The sequence below is a fragment of the Eutrema salsugineum genome, unplaced genomic scaffold (assembly GCF_000478725.1).
Source record: "Eutrema salsugineum unplaced genomic scaffold, Eutsalg1_0 scaffold_4, whole genome shotgun sequence".
Classification (NCBI taxonomy): domain Eukaryota; kingdom Viridiplantae; phylum Streptophyta; class Magnoliopsida; order Brassicales; family Brassicaceae; genus Eutrema; species Eutrema salsugineum.
This window is the reverse complement of record NW_006256686.1, coordinates 8,105,005-8,125,312: the sequence shown is the minus strand read 5'-3', so window position 1 is coordinate 8,125,312 and position 20,308 is coordinate 8,105,005. Positions and strand designations below refer to the sequence as shown.

General features: G+C 37.2%; 2 protein-coding genes and 1 non-coding gene across 3 annotated transcripts; all 3 read left to right on the top strand.

Annotated features, from left to right (window-relative positions):
- The first annotated feature begins 3,686 nt into the window (after positions 1 to 3,686).
- On the top strand, positions 3,687 to 4,295 carry LOC112084445. The gene has a single exon (XM_024153577.1). The coding sequence runs from the start codon at positions 3,687 to 3,689 to the stop codon at positions 4,293 to 4,295; it is 609 nt and encodes a 202-aa protein (XP_024009345.1).
- Positions 4,296 to 9,364: 5,069 nt separating this feature from the next.
- Positions 9,365 to 10,758, top strand: LOC18013986 (methyl-CpG-binding domain-containing protein 5). The gene is made up of 3 exons (XM_006418821.2): positions 9,365 to 9,617; positions 10,099 to 10,221; positions 10,291 to 10,758. The coding sequence occupies exons 1-3, from the start codon at positions 9,447 to 9,449 to the stop codon at positions 10,549 to 10,551; spliced, it is 555 nt and encodes a 184-aa protein (XP_006418884.1). The 5' UTR covers positions 9,365 to 9,446; the 3' UTR covers positions 10,552 to 10,758.
- Positions 10,759 to 15,769: 5,011 nt separating this feature from the next.
- On the top strand, positions 15,770 to 15,841 carry TRNAG-UCC. The gene has a single exon. It is a non-coding gene; the product is annotated as a tRNA-Gly (tRNA).
- The last annotated feature ends 4,467 nt before the right edge of the window (positions 15,842 to 20,308 follow it).

The window sequence follows — 20,308 nt, the reverse complement described above, 5'->3', positions numbered from 1 at the left end:
GATATCCAATTTATGTTTCCTTTTCTTCTTTTCTTCAGTATATAGACATTCATGAAAACATTGGAAGAAAAGTCTGCACAAGCTTATTCAAGCCCAATATTTACACCGATAGTGATAATGACAGTGATGATGGCAGAGATGATGAAATGGATGAAAATATTTGGTATGGACTTTCAATTCTGGTTGGGTAATAATTTGTAAAAACTGAATTTGAATATGGAGATTTTTGGAATAAACAAATGCAGGATTCTGTGGATAGTATTTATGAAACCATACCACACCATATTCGACGACTTAGTCGAAAAAATTCGGGTTCGCTGTAGCGATTCAAGAAACCCAACAAGAACGAGGCTTCATATATTTGAAGTGAAATCTATATGACATGAATGATCCATTGATCCTAATATGGGGAGAATAAAGAATGTGAGAGTCTAGTTTGTCATATGTATATCTTCTTAATTTCCAAGATCTCGTTTTGTAAGAAGCTGTGATGACTTTTTAACCTACTTGTTCAAATATGGAATGTCGTGAAATTAAACTGTCTTTGTCGAGGGGAATATTATTATACGATTGATGCTGGATTAACTATATCTTTAATCGATGTAAAATGTATCTAACAGTTTGCAAACTCCAAAAGTCTGAGTAAATTTCAACATGATATTTAATTATTTGTTATAATAGCTTTGTTAGAAATGATGATTCGGCTCCATCAAACGGGGCGCTTATTGGATCAAGGATTCAGAATTATTTTTAAATGATTTTAGATTTGGTTACATTTGATAGGGTTTAAACTTTAAAGATATTGTATTATGTATATTTCATATATTATATAAGCTATTAAAAATTAATGCTTAGATGTTTTTTTTTTGTTAAACGGATTTCATTCATAAATTTACAAACTATGATCCGTAGATCATACAACTTACAAGCATTGACATAGTTTGAAGCATAAAATACTTAGTCGAAAGTGAAAAGATGAAAGTTTGAAGAGAGTAGAGAGATTAAAGAAGAGATAGAATACTAACTAAATATGTTATAAATAATAGCATGTTAAGTTGGTAAATATAACAAAATAGCACGTCATCTGATATGTTATAAATAAAATTAAATGATGTGTTTTCAACTAAACCGATATTCATTTCATAGCATATGGAGAGGAAAAAAGAAAAAACAGTAAATTAGATTTATTGAAAAGATTGATAGCAAAATAATAGATGAAAATAAAATCTCTATGAAGAAGAAAGAGGAGAAATAGATATTAACTTCAGAGTATTGCATTCAACTAAAATAAATAGTAGCCACTTATATTAGATGGTTGATTTTCTAATATTTTTCACCTGATTTTCTCTAACAATAATCTCCTTACCCATGTAAGATTAATTAAATTTTGTTGATAAAGAAAACACATTAAAAAACTAAGCGCTTAGTTGTATTGCCATGCAAATTCCTTAATCAATAACCAGTTCTCTCTTTTCTCTAACTAAGTAGTCAACCAAGTATGCAAGGGCACATATGATTATGAACCTTTTAGATCCAAAGGAGATGTCTCTCTTCTTAGCTTCCTTCGACGCCAAGTAATCAGAAAACCTTAGCCAAGTTATCTCCTTGGCATCCACGGCAACGTGATGCCTCTTACGGACGTTTCTATATTTCCGACGAAGAAGGATGAACTAAATACTGTATTTCTGTTTGGAACAAGAATTCCGGTACGACCTTAAGAGTCATCTTCCTTGGCTTCTACGGCAACATCGATGCTTCTCACGGACGTTACTATATCTCCAACAAAGAAGAGAAGTAGAACAAGTATAACCCAAGAGCCGTGAAAGAATTGCATGAGATCCAATCCAAACGAATTGCCTTTCTTCTCTGCTTCTCCAACGAAGATAGATGAAAACCTGAAGACTCATTGCTTGTTCAACGCAGAGTCCTCTCAAAACCCTAAAGAAGAACTAAAAGGAAGACGCAAAAAAATTAAGAAGAGGAGTTATTGTAAGAATTATTTGGGGTCACACATTTATAATCAATGTGTTAAGGTCATTATTTAAAGTAGTTAAAACTTATGTGATCACTTTGGTATTAAAGAAAAGACTAAGGGGTATAAATATTATGAAAAATTAATGTGAGGATACATTCTGTAATTTCTAATTTGATGACGGGTCGAATTAGAAATTATTATCTATATAAATAGAGAGGTTATGGTTCCCGCAGCAACCCTAACGAGTAATACAGAAAACTTTCTGCATCCCATCAACAGAGACCTACAGCCATTCAGGGTTTGTTGTGGAAGAACCATAGCCAAATTCAAAGCATAAATCATGGATCCAAAAGGTACGCTTCCGCTTCAGTTCTTATTAATCAGAGACTGACATGCTATGGTGGTTTATAAGGATTTAAACCTTTACAATTGGTATCAGAGCCATCATGTTCAGTTTCTGTTTGATAATCAGGTTATTTTAAGAAATAAATTCAGATTTATTTTTGTGAAAAAAATTTAGATTGTTGAATCTAATTTTTCTCTAAAGTTTATGCCTAGATTAGAATTCTGGGATCTGTGATTTATTGTTAAATTTTTAGATCTGTGTTTATGTAATTGTTTTTCAGATCTAGATTATTGCTCATATGGTTTGTTTTTTTGAAAATTATAATATATTTTCGGAATTTTGGGAGCAATTATCAAATTTAGTCTTTGAAAATTTATAAAGTTTCATGCTCATAAAGTTTTTTCGAAACTCTAGAAATTTTTTTCGAAAATTTTGAGCAAATTTTAAGATCTGGTTTTAGCCTTGGCTATTTTTAGGATTTACCCTAAGGTTGAAGACATGGGCATTTTCGTAATTTTTGGAAATGTTGTTAATGAAACTGTGCACTGGGTCTGGGCCCAATTTTGATTGAAGTTGCATTTAAGCCCAAGTTTCATTAAAGCCCGAATTTGGTTATATTCCACTAAGGCCCAATTCGTTTTAATTAAAATGAAAAACGCATCACCAGGGATTCGAACCCAGATTGCGCTAATATGGGCGACCCTTTCCTGTTTGTCTTCAACCGTTTTGCCGCTGTAACATTCTTGCATATAGAGCCCCAGACTTTATGTTATATGTGCGCGCAAGAATATAATTAAGTTTTTTAATCAATAAATATTTTTGATTGTGCAAGTTTAATATTTAAAGTGGATTAATGATGCAATATGTTGCCAAAGTAACCTCTATTGTGGATATTTTTTCATGGATAATATTAAATGTTATGTGTGTATGTATATTCATGCGAATTTTAAATTAACCCAAAGGTAGGTTTTGTATTTGGCCGAATAACACACATACCTGTGATAATAAACACATGATAATTATTAGGAATAAACATGTGAATGATAAATCGATCCAAAGATAGGTTTATTGTTTATCATGCATTATTGTCAGTGTTTGATTGTTACAACAAGAGTATCACTAGTAGTTAATATTACTGTCCAAAGACTTGATATTAATGTTGCACTTGATATCTTGAGATGGGTCGTACAATTGTTTATTTTTATTTATTGATTTAATTCGGTTTAGTAGTAAATTACTAATAAAGATTGTTCAATTTTTGCAGCGAGTTTTACTGCAGTATCTGCAAACTTAAGTTCAATTCTAACTCTTACCGGTTCCAATTACAAAGAATGGAAAAGTAAAGTTAAGATTGTTTTAGGGTGTATGGATCTTGACCTTGCGTTAAGGATGGAACAACCTGCTTCTCCTACAGATACCAGCACTGCTGAGTATAAGGCAGTTCATGAGAAGTGGGAACGTTCTAATCGCATTGGTTTAATGATCATTTTGGACACCATTCCAGAAACCTTTAGAGGTAATGAGGAGATCTCTGATCTCAAACTGTTCCTTGCTGAGATGGACTTGCGTTTTGCGAGTAGCGATAAGGCAGAAATAAGTTCGCTACTGTATCGCTTTAGTACCATGAGGTATCACAGCAAAGGAAACATAAGAGAGTACATTTTGGAAATGTCCAATATTGTTTCAAAACTCAAGACTCTCAAGATTGAGCTTCCGGAAGAAGTGCTCATACATTTTGTCTTGAACTCCCTTCCTCCTCAATTCAATCAGTTGAAATCCAGTTACAACACACGTAAGGAGAAATGGGCTCTTAATGAGCTTATTTCATATTGTGTGAATGAGGAGGATAGGATGAAACAAGAAAGGTCTGAAAGTGCTCATATGGTTAACACCTCTAAAGGTCAGGGCAAAAGAAGGAAAATTGAGGTTGTTAAGAATGATGCTGCTAAGGGTCCATCTCAAAAGAAGCACTAAGGATGAAGATACCTGCTTCTTTTGCAAGAAAACTGGACACATGAAGAAGGACTGCCAAAAGTACCATGCTTGGCGTGGTAAGAAAGGTATGTTCCTTGCTATGGTCTGTTCTGAGGTGAGCTTAATTGAAGTACCCAGAAACACTTGGTGGTTAGACTCAGGTGCAACTACTAACATCAGTGTTTCATTACAGGGTTGCCTGAGCTACCGAAAACCAACTGAAGCTGAAAGACGCATTCATGTGGCTGATGGTTTTGCGGTGGATGTGGAGGCAATTGGGCATTTTAGATTGTTTTTCAGTACTGGTCAATTTTTGGATTTGAAAGACACTTTTGTTGTACCGTCTTTTAGACGGAATTTGGTTTCCGGTTCTTATTTAGACATATCTGGTTATTCTTGTCTGACTGAGCATGGAAAAGCTATTTTGTCTTTAAATTCAATTTTAATTAGAACTGGTACACTTATGAAAAATCACGGTCTTTATATGCTTGACGCTTTAACTTCTCATGATGAAAGTTTAAGTGTTGAATCAAGGGGTACTAAACGAAAGTTTGAAAATGCAAGTTCAGGAACTCTGTGGCACAAACACTTAGGTCACATTTCTAGAAATAGAATTGAGCGACTTGTGTCGGATGGTATATTGAGTTCTATTGACTTCACAAATTGTGACGTCTGTGTGGATTGCATTAAAGGAAAACAGACTAAACAGAAGAAATTAGGTGCATATAGAGCTACGGAAGTCCTTGAGTTGATACATACAGATATTTGTGGACCATTCCCTACGGCTTCTTGGAACGGTCAACAATACTTATATATCATTCATTGATGATTATTCTCGATATGCATACTTATTTCTTATTCATGAAAAGTCAGAGTCTATAGACGTGTTCAAGAAGTTTAAGGCTGAAGTTGAGAACCAACTTGAGCGAAGGATAAAGTCTGTCAGATCTGATCGTGGTGGTGAATATTACGGTCGGTATGACGGTTCAGGTGAACAACGTCCAGGACCTTTTGCTAGATACCTAGAGGAATGTGGAATTGTTCCTCAGTACACTATGCCTGGGTCTCCCAGTATGAATGGTGTATCTGAGAGACGCAATCGCACTCTTAAGGACATGGTAAGGAGTATGATTTGTCATTCCACCTTGCCTGAATCACTCTGGGGAGAGGCACTAAAGACTGCAGCTTACATTCTTAATAGAGTACCAACTAAAGCAACTGCAAAGACACCTTATGAGCTTTGGACTGGTAGAAAACCTAGTCTGAAGCATTTGCACATTTGGGGATGTCCAGCTGAGGCAAGGCCTTACAGGCCATATGAAAAGAAATTGGACTCCAGAACTGTGAGCAGTTACTTTGTTGGTTATTCGGAGCGATCTAGGGGCTATAAGTTTTATGATCCCACACAGAAAATTATTTTTGAGACGGGAACAGCCACGTTCTTTGAGGATATTGATTTCGGGGGAGAAATAAAGTTCAGGACATCATCTTTGAGGAAGAATCGGTTCTAGTTTCTAATCCGATTCATATAGTTGCTTTTGACAATGCAAATTTGGAACCTCAAGTTGATACAGAAGTACTTACTCCAAATGAAGATGATGATGTTATCGAACATGAAGGTCAAATTCAGATCCTCAAGAAGTGGTGCAACAAGAACAAGTGCCTTTGCGGCGATCCACTAGAGAAAGAAGAAGCGCTATTCTGGATGATTACATAGTGTTTCTTATGGAACAAGAGGAAAATCAAACCCAGTTGGAAGATGATCCTATCAACTTCCGTGAGGCAATGGGTAGTTCCAAATCAGATAAGTGGGTTAAAGCTTCTGAAGAAGAGTATCAGTCAATGCTAGACAACAAAGTTTGGGACCTCGTCGAGTTACCAGAAGAAAGAAACCAATTGGTTGCAAATGGATATTTAAAACCAAATTGGACTCAAGTCGTAATGTCGAGAGGTATAAGGCTCGTCTAGTGGCTAAAGGATATACTCAGAAAGAAGGGATTGACTACAAAGAAACCTTTTCTCCAGTTTTTTCAAAGGATTCTTTTAGGACAATCATGGCTCTTGTTGCACATTATGATTTAGAGCTTCATCAGATGGATGTCAAGACAGCGTTTCTCAATGGAAACATTGATGAGACGATTTATATGGAGCAACCAGAAAACTTTGTAATGGGTGATTCAAAGAAAATGGTCTGTAAACTAAAGAAATCCATCTATGGGCTAAAACAGGCTTCTCGTCAATGGTACCACAAATTTCATGAGGTAATCACCTCCTTTGGTTTTGAGGTGAATTTGGTTGAACATTGTGTGTATCAGAATTTCAGTGGGAGTAAGTGTATTTTCTTGGTATTGTATGTTGATGACATACTTCTGGCTACCAACGATATAGGCATGATGCATGAGACCAAGAGATTTCTTAAGGAAAATTTTGCGATGAAAGATCTTGGTGAAGCATCTTTTGTATTAGGGATCCAGATTCATCGAGATAGATCTCGAGGTATTCTTGGATTATCACAAAAGAGCTATATCGATAAAATACTCAAGAGATTTGGCATGCAGGATTGCAAACCAAGTGATACCCTAGTCGCTAAAGGAGATAAATTTTTTCTCAGTCAGTGCCCTAAAAGGAAATTTGGAAATTCAGGAAATGCAAAAGATTCCTTATGCATCTGCAGTAGGAAGTCTGATGTATGCTCAGGTTTGTACACGTCCAGATTTAGCGTACATTGTTGGAGTTTTGGGCAGATACTTAAGTAATCCAGGTTTGGACCATTGGAAAGCAGCCAAAAGGGTCATGAGATACCTGCAAAGAACATAGGACTTTATGCTCAAATATCAGAGATCAGATCATTTGGAGATCATTGGGTATTCTGATTCTGATTTTGCTGGATGTCAAGATAGTAAAAAGTCCACTTCAGGCTATGTGTTTCTGTTGGCTGGTGGAGCTATTGCATGGCGAAGTGCAAAACAATCACTTGTAGCTTCCTCCACAATGGCGGCAGAATTTGTAGCAGTTTTTGAGGCATCCAATAAGGGACTTTGGCTAAAGAATTTTGTCACAAGGCTGCGAATTCTTGAAGGAATTGAAAGACCACTAAAGATATATTGTGACAATAAATCAGCTGTTTTGTACTCCAACAAAAATAGGAGTGCGACAAAGTCCAAGTTTATCGAAATTAAGTTCCTAGTTGTTCAGGAGAGAGTACAAAGTGTAGAGATTTCTATAGAACACTTAGGGACAAACTCCATGATTGTTGATCCTCTTACAAAAGGTATTCCACCCAAGGTCTTTCATGAGCATACTGCTCGAATGGGTGTTTCAGTGTTTGATGGTCATTTGGTTTAGTGGGAGTTTGTCATTTGTTTTTGGGTTCTATGTTTTGGTTGTGTTTCAGCACATTTTTTATTCTCATCAGAAATAAAGTTTTACAGTTTACACTTTGTGCAATAAAGTTAAAGGATCTCAATAAAGAAGGACCAGTTGAAAATCGACATGTATTGATCACTTTTCATGTGATTTTCATGCTTCACTTTTCATAATTGATCTCTGTCATTTGACTATATTGATTTCAGTGACCATGGAAGGTTTAGTTATGATTGCTATAACGAAGGCCGCCATGATCCTATGTTGCTATAGTTAATGGACGTGATTGTTTATGCCCTGATATATAATGACAATTTTGAGCTCATAAAGTCTATCACATTTTCAGATACACATGTGACCCAGTGGGAGATTGTAAGAATTATTTGGGGTCACACATGTATAATCAATGTGTTAGTGTCATTATTTAAAGTAGTCAAAACTTATGTGGTCACTTTGGTATTAAAGAAAAGACTAAGGGGTATAAGTGTTCTGAAAAATTAATGTGAGGATACATTCAGTAATTTCTAATTTGATGACGGGCCGAATTAGAAATTATTCTCTATATAAATAGAGAGGTTATGGTCCCCGCAGCAACCCTAACGAGAAATACAGAAAACTCTCTGCATCCCATCAACAGAGATCTACAGCCATTCAGGGTTTGTTGTGGAAGAACCATAGCCAAATTCAGAGCATAAATCATGGATCCAAAAGGTACGCTTCCGCTTCTGTTCTTATTAATCAGAGACTGACATGCTATGGTGGTTTATAAGGATTTAAACCTTTACAGTTATCTCTCGAACAATGAAAGAAAGTGGTGAAGCGACCCGGAGTCTCGATTGAACTAGATCTTAACAACCCTCCATGTATCATCACAAAGGAGCGGACGGGAAGTGACGTCATCTTAGCCGACTTAAGCTGGCCAAAAGCCACGTCTAGACCCACATCTTGAGTCATCTATCTGCAGATAAGCAAAGAACAATCCAAGAAGGCAAAGGAGTCGATATTAGACTGTACGATCACGACACGAACACAGAGCACGATCTGGTTCTGAAGAGAATGGTCTTCTTAACAGAATAACAGGAAGCTGTGTTTTCAACGGTGTTTGGCTCCAACAGTTTGTACAGAGGGGAAAATTGAAGAAAAGACACAAGAATAGTGTCGATTCAAGATTCTATTTTTGTGTGCTTTCTCCCACCCCTACATAATCAGAAGAAGTCTTTTTAGCTAGTAGTTAGAGAGATTAGTAGATTAATGGATTTTATTTAATAACACTCAGCTCGTGTGATCTCATTAAGAATATATTTTTTAAAAGAATTATTTTGGATATGAACATTGAGAATGTTTTATGAATTTGATGACGCATCTTTATTTGTTTAGTATTTTGAACAGTGAAATATTCTATTACCTCAGCTGATGCATGAAATTGGTGGCCAAAATCGTATACTGCATTAACCATGAAAGTCAAATGGCTTGCAGCAAAAAATTGTCTTGCAGCTCAAAAAATTGTCTTGCAGCTTAAAAAAGTTGGGCCTAAAAACCCAAAAACTAGACGGCTTCATCAATAGTACTTACGACAGTTTCGTTTTACGAGACCAACTTTGGTGGCTTAACTGTAAGTTACAAGGGTACTTTTGTCTTATTAAATGAAACTCAGATTCGATCTTTACACAAATAAAACTGATTTTTTGACGAATCCTTTAAAATCGCAGTCGTTTATAATTTTACTTTCTCGACCTCATCCACACTGTTCCGATCTTTTATCCTCCTCCTAGACTGCATTGCTCCGGGATGTCAAACGGCACGGATCAGGTGCAACCACCGCCGGAAAACAAGGCTGATCCGGCGGTATCTACGCCGCGGAAGCGCGCGTCGCCGGGCGATAGTAACTGGCTGCCTTCCGGCTGGACAACCGAAGACAGGGTTCGAACCTCCGGCACGAAAGCTGGTATCGTGGATAAGGTGAAACTTATCTTTCAATAATTGAGCTTTCTTGTTCGAAATTTGTAGAGTGAGAATTGCTCAAGTGCTTAGAATTGGATTAATGGTTGCAGAAAATAAAATTTTGATTGAGAATCGTCCGTAAGATTGGGAATGTATGTTGTTTGTTGATTTCAATTTGGAAAGTTTTCATAGCATTCGGATTATATTTGGGAATTAGGAGACTCAAATTAAGAATCTTGATCTTACCTAGTCATAGGCGAAATGTTGCTTTTTTATACAGGACATTAGTGCTAGAGAGAAGCTAAAGAGCTAAAAGAAAATGACTTTGTTTTGTTTAGTTAAAGATAAGTGGATGTGAATTTTAGTGATTACTTTCATAAATGCATAAGCTAATTGGATGAAGATGCTCTGTTTGAAAGATGCTGAATTTGAAATTAAGCTCCTCACCATTTAGGAAAATACGACAATGCAATACTTAATATCTTGTTTTGTAATGTAGTTTTACTACGAGCCAGTTACGGGTCGTAAGTTCCGGTCCAAGAAGGAGGTGATGTACTACTTGGAACACGGAACGCCTAAAAAGACAATCAAGAAAGCGAAAAACGGCGACACACAATCAGAAGTGAGCCCGAAAACATTTATCTCTTTCTAGCTTAAAGTTTGTGTCTTCTTACCTCTCATTTTTTTGTAGCCTTCTGAAGACAGAGGAAGCTATAAGCGGCAGACCAAATCCAACAAAAAGGCTAACGAGAAGCCACAGTCACCGGCAAAGCCGTTGGACTTTGATTTCTTGAATGTTCCGGAGAAGGTCATGTGGACAGGGACAAACGGTTCTGAAGAAGCTTGGTGGCCTTTCATTGGGGACTACAAGATTCAAGAATCTGTTAGTCATGAATGGGACAGAGCGTTCACTCTTGTCACCGCCAAAAACGTTGGAAAAACGACGGTTTAGAAGATTGGTGCAACAAGTCACATAAGATGTAATAACACGAGCGTTAGAGAATCAAATCTGTTTAGTATTCTACTGATCTTAGTGTAATGTAGGTTAATTTGGTACTTAAGATGATTGTTTATTAACATAACACTTTAGTCGGGGTTGTAATCTTTGGGTCTGCGTCTTGGAACGTTTTATTGTGTCTAATGATCAAATCACATTTAGTCTGAGAATCAAATCACATTAGAACGTGAGAAAATACTTTGCGGAAGTCTCTCCTTATTCCTTGAGCCTTAAGGCTTATATATATGTGCATACATTTACCCTAGATTCTAAGATATCGAAATTACATAAGAAAGGAAAATATACAAATATACATATACGAGAATATCGGAAAGTATATTCCAATACTCCCCCTCAAGCTGGAGCGTAAAGGTTACGAACGCCCAGCTTGCCCAGAAGAAACTCGAACTGAACTCGACCAAGTGGCTTGGTAAGAAGATCAGCAGGTTGCTCCTTAGTAGAAATATGCGCCAACTCGATCAAACCTGCAATAGCGTCATCACGCACAAAATGGCAGTCGTTTTCAATGTGTTTTGTCCGCTGGTGCATAACCGGATTAGCAGCAAGTTGAAGAGCAGATTGGCTATCGCAGTAAAGAAAAATGGGTTGTGTTGTCGAAATCCCAAAGAAATTAGCAAGACCACGAAGCCACTTGATCTCACTATTGGCATCTGCCATTGAACGATATTCCGCTTCCGTCGACGATCGAGACACCATCGATTGCTTCTGTGTTCTCCACGAAACCAAAGAACCACCAAGGAAGAAAACATAACTAGACAAAGATCGCCTAGTATTGGGGCATGACGCCCAATCCGAATCACAATAACCCGTAACAGCAAGATCAGAGGATGCACTAAAGAAAATTCTCTGGCCAGGAGTGCCTTTTAAATAACGGACAACTCGTATTACGGCATCCCAATGAGACTGACGTGGTGCCTGCATGAATTGCGAGAGGATATGTACAGCATAACTGAGATCAGGCCGAGTATAAATCAAGTAAATCAGGCGACCAACAATCTGTCGATACTGAGTCGGATTGGAATAAAACTTATCCACCGCACGCCCAAGGTTGTGATTCTGCTCCATTGGCACTGGTGCAGGACGAGCACCCAACAAACCACACTCAGTGACAATGTCTAGACAATATTTCTGTTGGCAAAGAAATATGCCCTCCGGTTGGCGAGCCACCTCGATGCCCAAAAAATATTTCACAGCACCTAAATCCTTCATATGAAAACAACTATGAAGATACTCTTTGAATGCAGCAATAGTTGCTGAATCATTTCCACCAATCACCAAATCATCAACATATACGAGCACATATAGCTCAACAGGACCACGTACCAAAGAAAATAGGGCATAATCGGAGCTAGACTGGCGAAAACCATAATCAAGTAAAGCTTTCTGAAAAGTGTGAAACCAACATCTTGGGGATTGCTTCAACCCGTAAAGCGATTTGAGAAGCTTACACACCTTGTTCGGAGCATCACGAGCAAATCCTTGCGGAGGACGCAAATAAACTTTTTCAGTCAATTCACCATGTAGAAAAGCGTTATTAACGTCCATTTGATTAAGTTCCCACTTACGCACCGCTGCAACCTTGAAAAAACACCGAATTGTTGTCATCTTAGAAACTGGAGCAAATGTTTCATCATAGTCAAGACCCTCCTCTTGACGATTTCCAAGTGCAACGAGACGAGCTTTATACCGAGCTATCGTGCCGTCCGCATTATATTTGATGGTAAAAATCCATTTCGTACCAATAGCATGCTTACCACTCGGTAAATCAGTGAGATCCCACGTCTTGTTATCTTCAAGAGCTTTGATTTCTGCAGCCATAGCGTCTCTCCATTCTTGATAAAGCATAGCCTCTGCGAATGATTTTGGTTCCCGTACAGCAGAGATTTTGGCCAGAAAACCCCTATAACTGTCAGAGAAACGTGCACAAGACATATAATTAGCAAGAGGATACCGAGTACCTGCAGTTGCAGGCGCTGATTGAAGCGATGAGTGTGACGAATCTGGTAAGCATTTAGCAGAATAAGTCTGATACGGCGCTAGTAACACAGATGTTCTCTTTTCACGAAGACCACGACCCAGAAGTGGCTCATTACTCTGCACCACGACTGGAACAGAATCAACAACAGCAACAGAATCTTCTTCAAGAGAGTTCGAAGAAATAGCAACAGCGTCCTCCGTGGACACTGTATCCCTCGCAGCTGAGTTCCCCCTTAAAGGTGAGACAGGTGAAACAGATACCTCGAGAGGTAAGACATCATCATCATCAACAAAAGGACGTGAAGAACCAACTGAATCCGAGACAGGGGATGACTCCGGTGCAGAGAGGGAGGACGCAAATGGAAACACATCTTCATTAAACACCACATCTCGAGTCACAAAGTACTCGCGACGCTCCAAGTCGTAGACTCTCCAACCTTTTTGGTTGTATGGATAGCCAAGGAAAACACATCGAGTTGCTCTCTCATCAAATTTGTCACGCACCCTTGTCCCTTTATGAGCATAGCAGAGACAACCAAAGATCTTGACATGTTTGTAGCTTGCAGGTGCTCCAAAAAGAATCTCAAATGGTGTTTTTCCATGCAAAAAAGAAGATGGTGTGCGATTAATCAAATAACACGCCGTCAACACGCAGTCTCCCCAAAACTCGATCGGTAAAGAAGCCTGAAAACGCAGTGATCGTGCGACATTAAGAATGTGTCGATGTTTGCGTTCCACACGACCATTTTGTTGTGGTGTTCCCACGCAAGACATCTGATGCGTAATACCTTCGAATGCAAAGAACGATTTGAGACACATGAACTCAGTACCGTTGTCGCTCCGTACGATTCGAACATGTGTATCAAATTGACGAACAGTCATAGTACAAAAATTCTGAAGATGTTTGGCCACTTCACTCTTATTACGCATCAAGAAAACCCAAACAGCACGAGAGCAGTCATCAACTACGGTGAGGAAATAAACAGATCCACACGTTGCCGGAGTATTGTAAGGGCCCCAAACATCACAGTGAATAAGAGAAAAAATCGAGTCTGCTTTATTATCACTTTCATCAAAAGAGAAACGAGGCTGTTTTGCTCTTATAAAAATGTCACAAGGACCACTTGGTTGATGACTACTACTACTACCTAAATCAATAACATCTGATAAACTAGTAAGTAAAGACGTTGCAGGGTGTCCAAGACGTCTGTGCCACAGCTCACGACCACTCGAAGCACTGACTGCATTTGCTTGAACCGAAAACACTTCACGAAAATAGTAGATTCCATCACACTCATCACCCGCTCCAATCAGCATCCTCGTTGTACGGTCCTGCAAATAACAAAACTTCTCAGTAAACACAGCCACACACGGTTTGTCTTTCAACAATCTTGCTACCGAGAGCAATGTATTCGTCAAGTCCGGGACGAAATAAACAGAGAGAAGAACAACAGAACTCCCAAGACGAAGTTTGCCTTGTTGAGAAGCAATCACAACATCTCCATTCGGCAAGCCAATAGGACAAGGACAAATATCAGAAACATCAAATAAGAGATCAATAAAGCCCGTAAGATGGTGAGAGGCACCAGTATCAATAACAATACCCGACAGTCGATCTGATGATTGAGGCGATGGAGTATTCAATAGCTGAACCAGTTGAGACACCTGATCTTTACTCAGTGTAAGACCTGATCCATCTTCGGTCGAAATCACATGATGTTGTCCAGGCACACCAGCCACATTAAATGCAGCCATATGATTAGCTGCTCCACGACCTCCTCTGCCACGATTAGGCGTATAACCACCACGGCCTGACTGATTCTGAGCAAACTGATTTTGCCCTGCTCCACGTCCACCAGAATTGTTCCAGTTTGATGAACCTTTTCCACGGCCACCACTAGAAGCACCCATGTCTGTGCGCATCTCAGGATATCCATGCAACTGGTAGCAATCTTGCACTGGATGTCCATTACGCCCACGACCTGCAGCAGCAGTGTTTTTCTGCGCTTGAACCGAAAAACCAACCACTTCAGGTCGTATTTCTGGAATATGTGCAACACGTTGATGGCGTTCCTCCTGCACTATCATGGAGAAAACTGCGTTCAAGTTCGGAGGTGGACTCATACACAGAATGTTGCTGCGAACATTCCCAAAACGTCCTGCATCAAGTCCCATTAGAAACTGTCTTCTTCGCTGCTTGTCTCGCTGCTCGATAAGAGCTTTGATGACTTTGCAGCTTTTACCACCACAACAACACTCCATTAATGGTTCAAACTCATCAATTGCATCCCACATCAGCTTCATCTTGGCATAATAGTCTTGAACCGTTTGTTTCTCTTGCTTATAAGAATTAAATGCCGCCTGCAGCTCATAGATACGCGGCTCATTATCCACACTAAACCGCTCACGTATATCAGTCCACAACTGATGCGCCGTCTCCGCACAGGATACAGATCCTCGAAGTTCTGGCTCAATGGTATTCAAAATCCATGCAACTAGCATAGAATTCACAATACCCCACTTCTTAAGCTCCTTGACACCCTCTGGTTCAGTGATCACACCATCAATAAACCCCAACTTGTTTTTCGCCTTCAGCGAATTTCTCATCAGCTTGGACCACCTTTCATAGTTGTTTTCAGTTAACATCACATTACAGATCACCTGACCTGGATCAGACGAAGGATGGAGAAAGTAATCTTCCAAAATATCTGCCTCCTTCGTCGCTGCCGCTTGCACAATATCACCCATATCGTACGATACTCTTAGCTGAACCTCGTCGGTTTGCTAACACCAATATCGCACACACAAGTACAACGAACCTCGTCGGCTCGATGACAACAGAATAACTCACGAACAGAGAAGAGAAGAGAAAGATCGATGTATAGCCTTATGGCTCTGATACCATGAGAAAATACTTTGCGGAAGTCTCTCCTTATTCCTTGAGCCTTAAGGCTTATATATATGTGCATACATTTACCCTAGATTCTAAGATATCGAAATTACATAAGAAAGGAAAATATACAAATATACATATACGAGAATATCGGAAAGTATATTCCAATAGAACGTTTTATTGTGTCTGCGTCTTGGAACGTTCTAATTAACGTTTTAAACGCACCTCTGGGTCATTTAGATTTTAACTTCAATTTATGGATACAATGATAACACAACAAAAGCGTCTGTAGTCCAACGGTTAGGATAATTGCCTTCCAAGCAATAGACCCGGGTTCGACTCCCGGCAGACGCATATTTTCTTTTCTTAAATTTTTTTTGTTTTTGTTTTTTATCAAAATTCCACTTGTTACAGAAATGAACCCAACAGCGTTGTTTCAATGCTACAACAACCATTTGAAATAACAACGTGCCAAATTGGAGCGACCAAGGCATTCAGATATACATATTCGTTGATTATTTGGAGATATCTAATTAAAAAGACGCTCTTGATTTCTAAGCCGTCGAGTTAAACACACTATCAAGCCTTGCATTATTGGTCATGTCAGAAATTTTGTGTATATATATTTATAAAAGAAGCTCTTTGAATAGAGATTCATATATTGATACAAATGTTTTACCTACGGAATTGGAGAAGAAGCTTCATTTGCAGGTGATCTTGTTTGTCTTTTTTTTTTTCTTTCTAACATGATGTTTAATTTCAAGGTTGGTCGTTATTTACTAAGTTTATGAAGTATTATCATCGTCTATAGATTTATTAAATACTTTATTTCCATATTTTCAGAATGAATTCAGCATGCAGCAAAACATTTATGCAATTAACAGTTATGAGTAAAGTCTATAATTCAACCTGTGATGGACCGTTCAAAGATTCATGTGAGGGCAAAACCAAGTTTCTCCATCAATAAAATAAAAAAAGTTTCTCCATCAATACTTAAATGAAATTGCATTCTCTTCGATTAGAAGCCTTAGTTATTTCTCCTCTCTTTTTTGTCATAAGCTTTATTCATGACTGTTTTCATCGTTACTGTACTACTTTTTTCTGCACGGTAAATTAATCTGAGAGACTGAAAGCATAGAAGTTTTCTTGGGCGATAAAATTCAAAAACATAGTTTATTATATAGTCCTTTAAGTGCCTTTGAACGGTGGTGTTTTTGTTTGTATGGTCATAATAATAAATTCAAAGCCACCCACCTTTTATCCTTCCCAACTTTTTCGAGATAGGATAAGATTAGAGCATCACATCAGAAGATCAAGAGAGGTTCATGACACAGTTTTTGAGACAAAAGAGTTTAATACTGAAGAGACAGATCATCCCGACGAACTTGAAGAGACGATATCATCCCGAAATGGAGCATCCTGATTGGTTTAATTTTCGAACTAAAAAAAAAAAAACTAAAATAAAAAAAAAATATTATATTCTGGTGAACCCTTCCCTTAGAGGTTCACTGATGTACATGCTCTTAGATGACATAACTATTATATTGTAATTTAGGAAAAGGCGTAGGCCCCCTTTTTTTGTTTTTGGATTAATGATTGTTGTGGGGCTAAATAATTTAGTTTGTATCCAAAACAGAGGATAGTATGTGTCGAATTTGTGTACGTGAGTTTTGACTTTTCGATATTTCGGGTATCAAATTAAAAATTTCATTCAGATCTATTGAAATGAGAAATGTAGACGTTAGGGAAATTAAGTAGGAAATTATCAGCGTGTATTTGTACGCGGAGAACACTTCGAGCAATATTTACTGCTACAAAACAGATTCAGCAATGAGTAGAACAATATTTGATTATTCGCATTCATTTTTCCCTTTTTGGGGATTTGAATTCCGATGGATAAACTAAAAAGTATTACTAGAAATAGAGAAAATATTGTTTTGCCGAATTATGGAAAAAAAAATAAAGAAGAGAAAGGACGTGACGTGACCACCGTGTGTGGTTATCTCAAACAAAGTCTCGACTAGAAACCAAACATGGTTGTCACCGTATTACGCAAAAAAATTACATGACGTATTGGAACTTTTAATTTAGTGAAATTTTGGATATGTAATTTAGTGGTTTATAATAGTTGGGATATCTAATTTCCAACAATATTTAAGCTTATATATTGCATATAATTCAGAGCCGTGTCTGAGATTTCTCTAACTACAAGCGAGAAAAAGAAATTGGCCCCTTAAAACTCTTCTTAATGCAGCTTAACCCATAAATAATTGGTAAAAAAAAAATGACAGATATGCACTTGAGAAGAATTGAATCCAGGCAAATCTCTAACCAAACATGATTTCATCAATTCACAAACCACTTGGACTAACTCAAACTTTGGAAAATTGGCCCCAAAAAAATATTTAACTCTTACGGCCCTGAAGCACATGCTTCATTAGCCTGTGCTCAGGCACGGCTCTGTGCATATTATTGACAAAAAAATGATCTTACTTTATATAAAACTTAGCTTATTCGCACATAATGTCCTGACTCCGTACAACTATACTATAGCAACGAATTTTACTTGTGCCACATGAATATTTGCACACACTGAAAGAGAAAAAGAAGAGTTGAGCAACCAAAGTTACTTAGTGTGGATGAACACACAAGCCCACTAATCTGTATTATACATAACGAGAAGAAGAAGCATTAATCGCATACACATAGCCTTGCTGCCTTGGACTAGCTAGTCATGCATTAATATACTTAACTTATCTACCAAGCAACCTAGATCTTCTAGTCATCACACAGAATTTTACCTTAACATAACATAACATAGCAAACAAACAAGGTCCTAACATATGCCATTACCGACATTCTGGCCAAACCTTAAGAGTGGTGAGGGACTTACAGCCAACCCGCATGAGGTAACCCGACTTCTCTTGGTTGTACCTGGGCTAGTTAATTAGTTAATGGACGGTACGAGGCTAACATCCTTCCGCACATGGTCCAAACATAGAACTGAGCTAATGTACTTAGGTTCGCAACCTTAAACTCAAAGCTTGGGCAGGGCTTAATTACTATATCCTAAACATTTAAGTATTTAACATTATCCTATCATAACATCATTAGTAAACATCATGTATCATCATTATCTATCTTCCATTTTCATCTCAACCACTAATCCTAAACTAGGCGTACTAGCTAGATTACTGCAACGGTTAATTAGGGAATACGAAAGCTACAGTCTATATCTTAGCCTTTATCTGATTGAATTGTACTGGAAAGTCAAAGCTACGAGATGATCAGAACCAAACCATATTTCTCCACAAAACATGTGTAGCCATACACTATTTGATCTGATTAGATAGCTGATTTCAGAGTTTTGGTAGATAACTGATTCTGAATTTTCAGTCAAAGCTACGAGATAATCAGAACCAAACCACATTTCTCCACAAAACATGTGTAGCCATACACTATTTGATCTGATCAATGTACGAAAGGATAAGTTATATGCTTTGTATAGTCACTAGTTTCGTGGCAACATAGTAGATATTGAGTCCATTAGAGTCTTAAGATGGCGCCTTACTGAAAATTTGCGCCATATCTAGCAATCCTAGCTCATCGAGATTTAAGCTACTTCGGATACAATTGTTGTCAGAGTAATACATAGGAGTCTTGGACTGTATATCCCAATGACATCAATATTTCAAACCATCGAGTTCCATTTTTTTTGTCTCCCATTGAGATCCAACTACAGTAGAACCTCTATAAATTAATAATCGATAAATTAATAATCACTATAAATTAATAAATTTTGTTGGTCCTAAATCGGGCCAATGTAAAAATTCATCAAATTCGATAAGATAATAAGATAATAATTTTTTTTGAAACTTTTATATAAATATATGATTCCAACAAAAAACATAAATTAATAATTATATAAATTTATGCAAATATATGAAAATTTAATATTCTAAAATATGACTAATGTGTTTGTTTTTAGTTAAAGTTGAAATTTCATTAGTTCTCATCTCTCTAATTATTATATCAGTAGTTCTTATTGCTGTTTTACTATATACATTCAAATTTATGATGATTTTTTGATGTGATAATTGATTTTCTTACATGTAAATATTTTTAAATGTATTGTGGTGTTATCTTCAATTTTATCATCAATAATACTGATAGTAGGCATATTTTTTTATAAATTTTAAACTTATGAACATGTACATTTTTATATGGACAATCCAAGATGGTGAAAAACTATTTTATTGTGATAGTTATGATTTTTAATCATAATTTATATTATAAAATTTATTAAAATTTTAAAATATAACATTATTCCAAATAGATTTTTAGAAAATTATATGCGGAATTTATAGATAAATTAATATCACGATAAATTAATAAAATATTATGGTCCTAATATTATTAATTTATAGAGGTTTTACTGTATTAGACAAAAATGAAATATTAATTGGTTTACCATCACAAGCATTTGGTCTAAATGAAATTTAAGACTTTGTTAGCTCGGAGTTTAAAAAGATTGCACCAAATACACGAGCCAATAAATAGTATCACATGTTCGTTTCATACAATCTTCGTGAGCTAATTAAAGCAATTGTGGAAGTGGATGTGGATGTGGATTTTAGATACTGATCCGGTTAACGAAACTTCTAAAAAGTCTTGATCCGAGCTTCCATGGTGACTTCTTTTGGATGAGATTCAGGCCGTTTTTGATGCACATAAGAAATTTGAAGGGTGGTTGGGCTGATCCTGGTCTATGGGTGGTAAACTGGTAATCTGAGAATTACCTTTCTAATATTCTCTAAATAC

Coding starts and splice junctions, on each gene's coding strand:
- LOC112084445 (XM_024153577.1), top strand. CDS start 3,687: ATGGATCTTGACCTTGCGTTAAGGATGGAACAACCTGCTTCTCCTACA.
- LOC18013986 (XM_006418821.2), top strand. CDS start 9,447: ATGTCAAACGGCACGGATCAGGTGCAACCACCGCCGGAAAACAAGGCT. Junction 9,618..10,098: donor AAGCTGGTATCGTGGATAAG/GTGAAACTTATC, acceptor TTTGTAATGTAG/TTTTACTACGAGCCAGTTAC. Junction 10,222..10,290: donor ACGGCGACACACAATCAGAA/GTGAGCCCGAAA, acceptor ATTTTTTTGTAG/CCTTCTGAAGACAGAGGAAG.